This window comes from Diadema antillarum, unplaced genomic scaffold (assembly GCF_040938485.1).
Source record: "Diadema antillarum isolate AM-2024a unplaced genomic scaffold, OU_Dant_1.0 seq00000445_RagTag, whole genome shotgun sequence".
Classification (NCBI taxonomy): Eukaryota; Metazoa; Echinodermata; class Echinoidea; order Diadematoida; family Diadematidae; genus Diadema; species Diadema antillarum.
Genome location: NW_027271419.1, coordinates 622205 through 636271, shown reverse-complemented (window position 1 = coordinate 636271; position 14067 = coordinate 622205). Strand labels below are relative to the sequence as shown.

The 14067-nt window shown below is 39.2% G+C and overlaps 1 protein-coding gene across 1 annotated transcript in view; it reads right to left on the bottom strand.

Annotated features, from left to right (window-relative positions):
• LOC139732733 (integrin alpha-9-like) overlaps nucleotides 1-14067 on the bottom strand; it is an 80919-nt gene that overhangs the window by 31729 nt on the left and 35123 nt on the right. Inside the window, exons 2-3 of the mRNA XM_071643583.1 lie at nucleotides 11030-11166; nucleotides 8247-8362 (exon numbers count right to left, since the gene is read on the bottom strand). Of these exons, the coding sequence (XP_071499684.1) occupies nucleotides 8247-8362; nucleotides 11030-11166 (253 nt within the window). The remainder of the gene's footprint in view (nucleotides 1-8246; nucleotides 8363-11029; nucleotides 11167-14067) is intronic.

The window sequence follows — 14067 nt, the reverse complement described above, 5'->3', positions numbered from 1 at the left end:
ATATATATTCATGGAGGAAAGGAAGCTAAATAGAAACAAACAATAAAAAAAAACGATTTCTACCACCACCCCACCGTCACCAACTGCAAGAAGCAAGCATGTGCAATGACGTCATAATGGTTCCTTTGTACAGGAAGGGCGAAGGGTTTCGGGGGCCTTGAAAATATCATTTAGTGTACCTGTGCATAACATCCTGACACTGTTAAAAAGGTCATGATGTCAGAGTTTTCTTATCTGTTATGTTATATCACTACATAAAAACAAAACTGTTGGTAAATTTGGGTACGGTATGTTTATTTTACAAATGGGTATTTTTGTGGTTGTTCATTATTACGTTGGCGCTGACTCGGTGTAGGATTGTCGATACAAAAGCAAAGATTGTAACTGTAAATCAATCTCTAAGATTACACGTTGTTGAAATACGTACCATTTCAAATCTATGTAATTATTCTGTTTTTGTTGCAAAGGCTAAGGGCAGAATTCTTGTAACTGTAATTGACATGAGAGACAAAATATTCCCCAAACTGCCAAACACCAAATTTACAACCAGCAATGAAATTTAGCCTGAAAGAAATCGTAGTGACTGTGGCAGATTCCTAGCCCTAACTTCCGATGTTCATTGCAATGTTCTTCCTCACTTGTTTGTTTGTTTGTTTGTTTGCTTGTTTTTCAGTCTATTCTGGCGGGAAATGAGAAAAGCGTCTTCTTCTTTATCTTCTGTCAGCTACAACACATACACACCCTAAGTATTGTCTTTTCGGTTCTTCAACAAAACACGAAGAAAGAAAGAAAGAGAAACACAAATCTGTGATTCGCAAATTTCCTCGAGTATTCGAAAAACCTACACAGTGGATTGAGACAAGACAAGTGTGTCACTTTCTGATATCTTGACTCTTTTTTGATAAACTGAGCCACTTACACTGACTGCTGCAACAAGGTAATTTTGCTTTCAATCTGAAGATCGAAGGTCTTAGGCCTGTTACGGCATTTGGGCATGTGTATACGTTCGTTCAACATTATAACAACAATTATCACTATTTTCACTATCATGCATGAATCAGCACATTAAAGGGGATGGCTAGTAACCGATCAGTGGGAATTAGTGGGAATGCTGAGGGATGATTGTTCCAATCCTTGTGGGATTTATTTAAGAGTACATTATATATCTACTGTTGTGTGAAAATCATTTGCTTTAGAACGGTCTCATATTCAAGTAATGTGCAGATTAATGCCCCGTCACTGACCAGGGACGCTTACCTGGAAACATTAAACTGCACATTACTTGAATATGAGACCATTCTGAAGCAAATGATTTTCACACAAGAATAGATATATAATGTATCCTTAAATGAATCCCACAAGGATTGGAACAATCATCCTCCAGCATTCCCACTGATTCCCACTGATCAGTTACTAGCCATCCCCTTTAAGTAAAAGGAATTTTCTTCTGAAATGAATACTCAGGTCCTATTTAAGTTGTAGATTGATAATTGTGTACAACACATTCAACATTTACTCTACAGGTTCACAAATGTAGCGTTACGGACATTACATTTTTAGCGTTACGGACATTACAACTTTGTCCACTTTTAAAGTCCTATTATTCATACTTTAACACAGTTCATATCTCAGACATGGCTAATATTAGCGTTTTCGATTCATTCTTAACCATGAGCTACTTTGAAACACATGCTGAAGTGTTTCTGAATATGGAATAATGAAAGTCAAAGATCGTGTGTTTTTATAAAGATTATCAAAAATTTTGCCCCCAAAATGAGTTTTTTGAAGAAAAGAATGCCTAAATACACTTTAATGGTATCAAAATACCACTCAAACGAAAGAACTAGACAAGTTCTAGCATTTGATACTAAATTTGCCCCTGTAGCTCATTTTTTTTTCAAATTATTGAAGATTTATGATTTTGGGGGAAAGGTAACATTTTTTCGTGGAATTGCCCAACTACTTGATTAAGCAAACATTAAAATCGACTACTGTACTTCATTGGGAAGTCGTACAACTTTGGTCAAACTATCATTCTACGAAAATTTTTACTTCACAGATCTCACACAATTTTCAGGCAAGTAGTACACCCATGAAGCCCCTGAGTATTAACTCATCGATCTTAACTTGGCGGTGCCTACATCATTTTCTGGGATACAAAGTAAGCTTATGTATTAGCAACATATTGGGCAACTTGGAATTTCACAATTTTAGACGAACAACTCCTAATAATGTAATGTGGTTGCTGAGGATGCATGTATACGTGCATGTCTGAGCGAGCTACCACGGGAACGACAACGGCCAGTACTCTGTAAGTTATCTCCAAAGGACTTGACTATGAGGATTAAAAAAAAAACATAGAAAAACTGCTGCTTGTAGCGTTCTCGATTAATTAACATCAAGATTGTATACGTCCGTGGTATTCTGAGCGACAGTTGGTGTGCGTGAAAAGTCAATAGCGTTGACATATGAAGTAACTTTGTTGTTGATCGTAAACATGAACCCCACGTATTCATCGGTAATCACAGAACCTCTACAATGTTTCTTCCTATAGTAGCAGAAATTTCTAAGTGTTTGACTGTTTGCACACAGTCATCTCTCGATGAGGCACAACAACAAAATCCGCAGAGATTCATCTCATCAGGCTACGAAGACAAGACACAGAGACGGTAGGATTTTAGGACGTTTCACATGCATCTTAATATATCACGAACGTGGCGTATGCCCCTTTTGTTCTAGTGTTCCCAGGAAATCAACGTGTACCATTGCGAACAAGAACGTACAAGTACGCGAGGACGCTGACCTCCGGTCCGTGGACGGGTGGGGTAAGAACGCCAGATGTTCATATCTACCTATGAAAGCACATGCGGTATAATTTGACTTCACAAACGAGTACTCTATTCGCGTACTCGTTAAAGTCGTCCTGATATTAATCCATAGCGAATATGAAGCACAGCATCATGCTTAACAGGGAATCAAAATAAGATGCTGAGCGCGATGCAACTTCTGATAACTTTATATCACTTTCACAACTTTCACACTGATTCACGCACATTACATACACACTGTATGTAGAACAATTGACTCATCGTTAGAGTAGGGCATACATACCACTTGCCCCCAAAATGAGACGTATTTTACTGATTCAGCGTCAACAACTGCCAAAATGATGAGTATCATATTGCTCTGTCCACATCTCCACTTAGTAGTTCCCAGTTCCTGTCTTATGTCATTAAATGACATTACCTGCTTTAGGCCAGCTTTTTAATTCGTTTAAGTGGAAAGAATATTTTCAGGCAAGAGGCTGACATAAACATCAACGTACTTGTCATCAGCTTTGGACCGAATTGCTGCACCTTTTTATTTTCGATAATGGTGGGTCGGCGAATGTAGGACCTACATTGGCGGTAATGCTGTTCTCCCAATGCATACTTCAAAAACGACAAAAACAAATAAATGATGGGAATTTCCGCTGACCATGCCATTTGGATTAAAAGCTAATATTGCATATATATTGTTCTTGGGACCATTACCTTTTTTTTCTTTTGTAGTGGAATTCGGTGCAGCTTTGTCACTTGGCCTGTAGCACCTTTAAATAATGTACTTTACAGGACAAATAAAGGGATATTCAAAGATTTTTTCTTCTTGTTACCAAACAGGAAGGCAGGTCGTTCTCATGCTTGACGCATTTCTTTCCGACGAAAATCACCGACTGCACTTTGAGATAAATTGGGAAGCGTTCGAAAAGATGGCTGCCATTCTCAAAGAGCGAAACTCACCGAAAAGACACGGTCTGGTCTTGTTGACCGTCTCGAAGTCGAACTCGGCATCGATTTCAAAGCACGCGCCATTTACCAGAATGACTTTGACTGAGGCCTTGAAGAACTCGTTGGACCACTTATGGGCGCATGCCTGATTTCGAGCATTCAGGGGACGTGCAGCGAACACAAGCACATACGGTCGTGGAGAAATAAAAAACACACATGCGAATAAAATAAAATACAGTCGGGGCAAAAAAGTTAAGTACAAAAACACCAACAACAATCGTGCGACATACTGTGCATTGTGCATACAGTGTGCTCTGACACAAACATGCCTCGACGAACTCATGCTTGTTATGGGTGCAGTTGGTGAGAAGTTTCGTTTTTTTATTAGAGTCAGTAACGAGATCAAAGCCTGTACATCATGCTTTCGCCGCAACCTTCGGCGTCCTATACTCCTACACTCAGCGAGTAACAAGTATTGTTGTCTAATGTTTTGCACAACTAATTAGGAGACTACAAACACTGCGTCAATCATCACAAAAGAAGCTATCAGGGGTGGTTCAAGTTGCTAAAACTCGAGCTGTTGTGGAACACTCTAACCAAACGCATCGTTGGTGGCGCACTTTGCTGTTTATGTGACTGATAGAATAAACGCTTATTTATAATTCCTACACCTTATACTTCAACTGCACATAATGATATACTTTTGAAAGTTTATTTTCAGAAAGAATATTCTGATTCACCGCACGAGAAACTGACATTTGGAAATGCACTTTTAATTGCAACATTGCACGGTTTGTATAATCTAGTGCAGTTTTCTCGATGAATTCTACAGCGAGAAAAGAGAGGCTAGCTTAACACTATATCAGCTCTGAATGGGGCGTATTATTGCTTTCCTTTTGCAAAAATACACATGACTGTGACATGTAATGTAAAAAGAGTGTTAGCTGATGATTCAAATCATCTGCGAAATTCTTCAAGCTAAATCTCATGTAACGCTTTATTTCATTGCTGTCTCAAGACGAAAAACAAAACTGGTCCTATGACGACGCGCAAAGCAGATTCGGAATACATTTCTTATAATAGTCGATGTTGCTCGAATGTTTTCGATAATGTGAAATATTACTGCTTTAAGCGTAATTGAAGCAATATTAATATTGCATAGTGTGCACGATGTGTATCATATACTAGTATTAATCTTAGTCGTGAAATGAGCAAGGTAATACACACACTTGCAAAGCGAGATACGAAGTGAGGCGTTTGACTGCGTCTTAGGCTGTGTAGTTAGCTCACCGGTAGAGGTCTAGAATGTACAACATCAACTTCAAGCAATGCGTAGCTTGGTTGCATGCCACATGATGTTGGCAACATTTTGTTATGTCATGCAATTTCTTGACATTTTTGTTTAATTGTCAAAAACACAGACAGATTTTACATATTCTATTTTTTCCTTTTCTTCTTTGATCGTGACGATAAAAGAGCAAACTGATTTCACAATATTCGTTGTATGTCGCTAAAGCATATATTCAAAAGAGCATCTGTTGTGAAAAAGAAAGATGATATCAAAACGAACTAAAAAGTAAATAAATTTCTGGTAGACGTCACTTTCAGTGAATCCCATGATAATCGCCGTTGGAGGCAGCAAACCCCTATAAGCATTGGCGTGTCACAACCATTTCGGTCAAAAATATGTAAAATGTAGCTGAAAAATGAAGAACTCAAACGTAGAGCCACAAATTGCCGATATCATAACAGAAAACCATCCTTCTCCAATATTTTTTCCAATAAAGATGTCTTCGAGCAAGAAAATGTCAATACTGTTTAAATCATTAATTAACATTGGAGAAATGCCTAATAGACGCAATTAAAATTCTGTGAATATTGTTACAGTGTGAAGATTTCCGTACAAGCGATAAATGTTCGTCAGAGTTTTGGCATTAGTGACGGTCATAGGGCGTGTTCTCTTTGTCACTTACAGTCGAGAAGGGTTGCGTTATTCCGGAAAAAAAAAAATCCATCACACAGCAGACGACGAAACCATTAGATGCCAGATGGCGGGAAGATCAATGAAGGCAATGAAGAAGGGGAAGAAATCTTGCCACAGTCTCGAGACATGCAACTTTCCGATCTTTACCCCCACCAAACCAACAATACGACAGTAAACGTGACGCATACAGCGTAAGTTTTACCCAAAATGACGCCTGAAAGGAAACAGGGAGGCTGTTAAGGTGTACTAGCAGAATCTAGACGCTGCCATTATTTCCTTTACCAGTGTAATTTCGTCTCATCCCCCCCCCCTAAAAAAAAGTCTTGCAAAATTCTGTCAGAGGTGGTTGGAACATGCGAAGGGGTGAGTACAAGTTTGAGTGAGTGCAGGAGGAACGAAAAGTAAGTAAGAAGTTCAGACATTAAGGCAGTCGCATATTGACCGAGTGCGTCAACCAGGACCCAGATCTGTTGAATTGCTGGGCGATGCTAGATATGAGTAGAATGCAGCGCGGATTACATCTTGGTAAGTACAGTCTCGCAGAAGAATGAAAGTGATATAAATTTGTAAAGCAGTGAATACGCGCTCTCTTAGGTTTTAAAGAAGGCCAGTCCTATCAAACAGTTGCAGACTCGGTCAAGATACGACCTCATCGAAAAGAACAAGAAAGGTGTTAAATTCGGGAGCCCAGGACCCGGAAAACGTGACGGTGCAGGATGCAAAACTTACCACCAAGGCATGGGCGTTGCTTTAGAACAGTGTTAAAGTTGAGCTCTGCGCTCACAGTGTAGCACACGCCATTGGGCAGAATGGCGTCGTGATAGTAGTCATTTGCCCAGAGATGACCGCAGGTCTGAGGCGTAGGGGGAGCGGATGAGGGTGGGGTGGCAGGTAGTGTGGTTATATGTAGTGGGTGTGACGGGTTCCACGAGGTGTATGGTGACACACACGATACACACACAGTGACAGAAAGAAACAAGGAAATTGAGAAAGAAACGACGAACCACCAACACGATCCAATAGTTGTTTTGACCACTTTCGTTTTTGTTTGGTTTGGTCTTTTATTTCAAACGTCCTCTAGCTATGAACGGGAATTCATGACATGACATTTACATTCTTGGAAAATCTACGGCCAAATTTTTGATATAAGGGTTTTTTTTATTCATAGTCACATTTTGCGTGCTTCTATCATAAATTTACGACTTTTTGGTACTGATAACTTTTTCGTCGTCTGTTGTGAACACGTGTCAGTGAGCGATTCAGTAGCAGTGATGAAAATAATATGAAGAGCTGCGACTACAGAGCAAGCGAAATTGAAAGCACGTATGTATAAAAGCGAAGTGCTCTACATACCGTATGTACTGAAGCAATAATATCAATAGATATTGACTGATTAATGAAGCCACAATAAGTATCTCTGTCACAAGAACGCATATTGCATATGATGTATATGGGATTCAAGTAATGGCATGGTATGATTGCGTGGTTATATGGACGAAACTGACGAATACTGAGTACACACATGCGAAAGAGGAAAGCCATTTCAAACTCATAGCAAACTTACAATGATGACACAATTATTCAACAAGTTGTTACATTCTATATTAAAATGCATCACAGTACAACACACGAGCAAACCAACAGATCAACAGATGGAAAAACAATATGTCAACACATAAATGACATTTAACAGTGAACATGTTAGACAAATACATAGTTAAAATAAATCAACTTTTCAAACAAAACATGATGTCCATGAAATAAAACAATGATAGAAAATCATGGCAAACTAAATTGCTAAAACTGACATTTCAGAACATATAAATACCCCTCATAAAACCCAATCAAAATTTGGCATGTACAGAAATGGTTTAGATTCTAGAATCCGTGGTATTGTGCTCCAAGTGGTTAGGAGCTTTGAGGGGCAGTTTTTTCTGATTTTGTTTTCAATGGCATTTCTTTTACAATGTGGAACATGAAAGTGAATTTGGGATATGTCAGTGTGCTTATATGCGTGTTAGTTTTTTTTTTTTTTGCACATCGCCATCAAGCCACGAATGCGATATTCAAATGAGGAAAATGTGGTCAGAATGAATTCACCTAACTGTTATCCTTAAGCTTTAATTGGTTAACAATTAATTAGGAAAACATTAAAAAGTGATCACTCATTTCCTTTCTGAACGATTTGACTGATGTGTCATAAGTCTCTCATTCATATCAAAGTACATTTTTGTGGTCGGTTTTTTTTTTTTTGGTCGTGCCATAAAATCGTTAAATGTTGAATATCAAAATTTCCTGAAGACAAATATAAGTTCTTTATACATGTATAAAGACTTGGAGACATTGAAGTCATCTGATCTTGCAGGAAAATTGTTCTTTTATATGTCATTCATGATATTTGAAAATCAAAACATGGATTGATCGTTTGCCTGGTCGATATGTTTAGGATATTTTCAGGTATCTATATAGTGAAGTGTGAGAACTGTAAAACTTACCGTGACCTTGCCCCCGAGACCACGTGTTTTCTGGCGGGCCAGGGACACGCCCAGCCACTGGTTGTCCTTGGCATCGTGGACATACGGCTTGGTTCCGGGCGGGCTCCGCTCGTTTCCTGCCAGGGTTTGGGGTCAAGAAGCCAAGAAAGAAAGAAAAAAATAAACAAACTGCACTGCTTCCCCTCTGTTCCCGCATTAAGGTGGCTGTCAACTTAGCACTGTGATATCCTGTTAAAGGATGACAGTTATTTGCATAACATCGGCGGCGGTGGTGGTAGAGGTGATGGTGATGGTGATGGTGATGGTGATGGTGATGGTGATGGTGATGGTGATGGTGATGGTGATGGTGATGGTGATGGTGATGGTGATGGTGATGGTGATGGTGATGGTGATGGTGATGGTGATGGTGATGGTGATGGTGATGGTGATGGTGATGGTGATGGTGATGGTGATGGTGATGGTGATGGTGATGGTGATGGTGATGGTGATGGTGATGGTGATGGTGATGGTGGTGACGATGATGGTGGTGATGGCGATGGTGATTGTGGTGGTGGCTGTGATGATGGTGCTGATGATGTTGGTGACGATGATGAAGTTGATGATGTTGGTTGGATGGCAGTGGTGATGTGCTGAAGGTGGTGGTGATGATGATAGTGGCGATGTTGGTGGCGAAGTCTGTGGTGATGATGATTGTGGTGGAGATGGTGATGTTGACGATGACGCTGGTTATGATGGTGGTGGTAGTGGTAGCGATGACAGCGGTGGTGTAATGGTGGCAGTGATTATGGTGGTGGCGGCGGTATTGATGGTGGTGGTGCCAGGTGGTGATTATGATGACAGTGGTGGTATAGTGAGGAGAGACGTGGTGATACGGTGATGATGGTAATGGTAACGATGTTGGTGGTGATGTCCGCGGTGATGGTGATGGTAACGATGTTTGGTGGTGATAGTGATGGCGGTGGTAATGATGGTGATGGTGGTGGTGACGGTGATGGTGATGATGGTGGTGGTGATGGTGGTGGTGGTGATGGTGGTGGTGGTGATGATGGTGGTGGTGATGATGGTGGTGGTGGTGGCGGTATGGATGGTGGTGGTGCCAGGTGGTGATTATGATGATAGTGGTGGCATAGTGAGGATAGACGTGGTGATACGGTGGTGATGGTGATGGTAACGATGTTGGTGGTGATGGTGATGGCGGTGGTAATGATGGTGATGGTGGTGGTGTCGGTGATGGTGATGATGGTGGTGGTGATGGTGACAATGGCAATGGTTGCGTTTTGAGGGGATTCGTATGTAAGATGAATATTTTCACACTAAGTTGATAATCAATGGACATTAAAATATATGTCCCAACATACAACTGTATCTAAAGTACGCTAAAACCTGAAAATTAGCACACTTAGTGATAACGACGAAGGAAATGAACTTTTCCATTGTATTGTCAGGTGAAACCAGTCACCCTCTGTATACAATCTCAGCGCTGTACATGCTAAACCAGTAGAATATAAGAGGTTCGCTCGCGCGAAAGTGATTGGAGATCTATGATAATAAACCAGAAGTCCTTCAAATGCATGTACGTATACTAGTACTGTCGTTTCACTGGAACGTACAGTAATTCAAAGCTTTGTCCACTCAGCGGCCATTACGGAAAAAGGTCTTTTTTTCTTGCTTAATTTTCTGTCAGTTGCTAAACACAGCTATTGCACTGTACTGCCCATCAAATTTGAGAATGAAAAACGAAAATGCTGCTGAAAATATTTTCAAATTCACTAACTGGCATCACAACATACCCCAGTCGCCTAACATATTGAAATAGTATTCTTTTTCTTTTCTTTTCTTTTTTCTTTTTTTTTTTGGGGGGGGGGGTAGTCGCTATTACGTTGAAATATTGGGCAGCACGACATGCTGTGAGCTGTCTTTAAGAGTCTGCAAAGGTCACAACCGTCAAGCTGCAATAAAGCAAGTATCTCTAGGAGAGGATGCGGGCTTTCTGAACGGAAAGACGGGTTGTCTGCCCGGCATTTCCCTCTTTTTTCACGGAGAGGAGGTGGTAGATTTAACCAGAAATCCGCTGGCGTGTTAAACATTTTCTTCGTTTTTGTCTTTTACGTTGCTGTGCCTGTGCCTTTGCTGAAGAATGCTGAATAAACCATGAACAGACATGGTTTGCAAATCAGTCGGTGAGCAGTAAAACGTCCGACGCTACTTTGAATAGCTTGCACATACACGGAAAAAAGAAAGAAGCGAGAACGGAGCAAACAGACTTTTGATACTATAACTATGTATGCCACTTGATTCATGAAGATTTTCCATTTTATGGACAACAAAGAAATGAAATGAAATGAAATGAAATGAAATGAAATGAAATGAAATGAAATGAAATGAAACGAAATGAAATGAAATAAAGTAAAATCACCCGTTAATTCAAAAGCCATGTAAACATAAATTAACTACATTCGATTTGGAAATCATGGTCGAACAGACACAGGCACATCGTAACATTCCCAGTGATAAGTGCATAATTACCATCAATCTCATAAAGCACGCCGTTTCCTACAACGATTGGCTGATACAAAAGCATTTATGGAAAACAAAGGAAAAAATGATAATTACAACAACATGTAGTTGAGATTCTCACTCAGTTTGCACACAGTATTCTAAATTTTTACAGATTATGACGAACAAAATTGATGGCGGGGGGGGGGGGGGGGGGGCTGCAACAGAATGTCAAAAGAAGGCCACCTTTTTCATTACGATACTCCTTGTATTGCTTCTTCACTTACCCTTGTCGTCTAGCTTGACTTCCATGCAAACCGGTCGTGCGCCCGCAACGGTGGGTGCGGTGCATTTGAAAATGGCGCCTGGTCGTCTGATGGTAGGTTGGAACTGCGAATTGGCTTTAGGAGCTCCCGCTAGTACCCTATGTCATCAGAATAAAAACAAGACAGGAAGGGAGAAGAAAATTGGATGAGTGACGTCATCACTGGGGTCAAGTTAGCCCATAATATGTCCTACTATCTATAGCGAACCGAATGATTAAAGAGGAAAATCTGAAAAGAAATGCATAACTCTCGGATTTTGTTCGTGCAAAACAGCGGTACCTCACACTGGCAGTGCAAATTTGATTTGCAAATTAGATGATGCCATGATACTTGCCCTCTTCATATTTTTCTTCTGGAATTGTCCTGAAAGACAATATAAACACCAGTCTTACCAGCAAGAGCAAGTACAGTAGTCTTAAAAGTTTGATCGACGTCAAACTAGCTTTGAAAACAAAATAACAAGCAATTCAATCGGGTTTTTGATTGGACAATCCTCTACTCGCACATCTCGGATTGCCAAACGAAAATGCATACTATTTCTGCAACCTTGACCCTGTATAATTAGAAGTAGGGCCTTACTATACGAGGTGAGTATATACCTTATTTCATATCCCTATATCGCATGCATCAAACAGCTATGGTTTGAATTTCATTCATTCATTGAGGTGACGTTGAATTTTGCCCCGTTTAGATAATTCTCCAACTTTTTGACTGGAAGGAACATTGGATTTTTCGAAAAACATGTGCTGCACTTCATGCTAGCCAACCTCTACTTAGTGGTATTATTCTGGTATAATAGATAATTATAGTAAAGTGATTGCTAAGAACGTACGTAAACTGATATCGCACAGTACTTCGCACAACAAGTTAACGTCTGCTACTGAATGTATTTCGTTTATTGACAGTAGACCTACTGAACAATATCGCACCAGCCGCACTTGATGCATATAGTGATCACATAAGCATTCTTATCGGACCGGAACTGACTAATCTCTGGTTGAGGTTATTTCTGAAACAATAGCTCTCCGCAGACAGAACGAATAACCATGGAATTAAAGGGAAAAAAAATACCCCCCCCCCCCCCCCCAAAAAAAAAAAAAAAAAAGACTGACAGCGGCTGCAGCTCAAGGAAGTCTGCTAAAACCACGTCGCAACCAACACTCATTCGAACATGAATAACTGTGAAATTTGCAGAAATGAAGTCTCTTTTTTCAAACAAGTTGATAATACCCACGCACTCTCACACCACGCATAATTCTTATACAGGAAATAATGATATCATCCATGGCCATATGTTCACACATCCGTATGTTTCGCTCAGGGATAATGAGTTAACAGTTCTAGCCATCAAAATAAACAAAATAGACAAAAGTAAAACAAGTGAAGAGTTTGATGGAAAAACAAATTAACTACATTTTTGTCAATATGATTGAATCAGGTAAAAAAACAAAGAGTAGAGGATGTTTTCACAAAAAAACCTCAGGAATATTCCTTGTATTACACGAAAATGTGGTATTATTGGAAAGGTTTCATTTTGCTCTATCTGATGGACTTATTATACTGTAAAACGTTTGAAAATGGCGCATAGCCAGTTTTACGATCAAAGTGTTAGGAAGACGAGCTAACTCCAAATAACCTCTTCAACGCAATTCAACAGAATTACCATCTACTTTGCTCCAAAAGTTGAAAGTGGAACTCATTTATTTATCTATTTATTTATTTATTTATTTATTTATTTATTCATTCATTTATCTATCTATCCATCTATTTATTCACTTATTTATTTACTTATTTATTTACTTATCTATTTATTAATTTATCGATTTATTCATTTATTTATGTATTTATTTATTTATTAATTTATCGATTTATTTATTTATTTATCTATTTATCTATTTATCTATTTCTACATTTATTTATTTACACATTTTCATGTTGCTAAGAGGCGCACTCAGCCCAAAATTTAGTGCAAAGACACTTGGCACTGAGGGGAGAAAGCCGCATTATTTTCTCATTTCTCTTATTTTCTGTGAATATTAAGGCCCCGTCACACTACAGCGAATGCCCAACGAATGCCCAACGTATGTCCAATAAATTTGAAAATCTGAAGATATGTTAACATCCATTGGTGATACTAGAATAGTTTGTAACATGCTTGGCGTTCTTTGTATTCATCAGCTATTCGTCGGGATTTGCAGAGATACGCTGGAGCCGATTTTATTTTTTAATCATGTCCAAAATCTCCAGCGTATCTCTGCGAATCCCTACGAATAGCTAATGAATTCAAAGAACGTCAGACACGCAAACTGTCTTCACATTTTCGAATTCGTTGGGCTTTCGCTTGGCATTCGTTGGGCATTCGCTGTAGTGTGACGGGGCCTTAAGAGACATCCACCTATTGCCTGAAAACACAAATACTTTTTTTCAATGATATTCTTTACTTGAATTTCATTCCATTCCAGTCTCATTTTTACGATGAAATTAGTATGAACAAATAAGAAGCTGTATATTTCTCACTTGCGCTGCTGATTCACATTCTTCTTTTTTTTTTACATGACAACACAATATTTTTTGAAATCATACCATGTATACAAAAGTAATATAAAATTCTGTATAAATCTCAGACAAAGCTGTCTTAATCAACGTAATCAACATTTCCACGACAAATACACACATACACATAATACACACACACGCACACACACCAAAGTACAGGTATATCGTCAGTTTTGTTGCCTTATGTTCATGATACATGGGCATCGCACAAACGATGTGATGTATAGCTGTCCGTCATCTCAAGAGATTGTGTGAAACATCAGTAAATATTGTGTCCACTTCTATTCTTGTTCACGTCCTTTCGTAGTATTACTAACCCCCATTATACTATATGTAACAAAATTAATATGTACATGTTGCCAGATTCGACGCTCTGCACGATTAACTGTTCATACTGTTCGAGATGAGCAATATGCGACGTCATCCCATTCGCAAGTATTTAT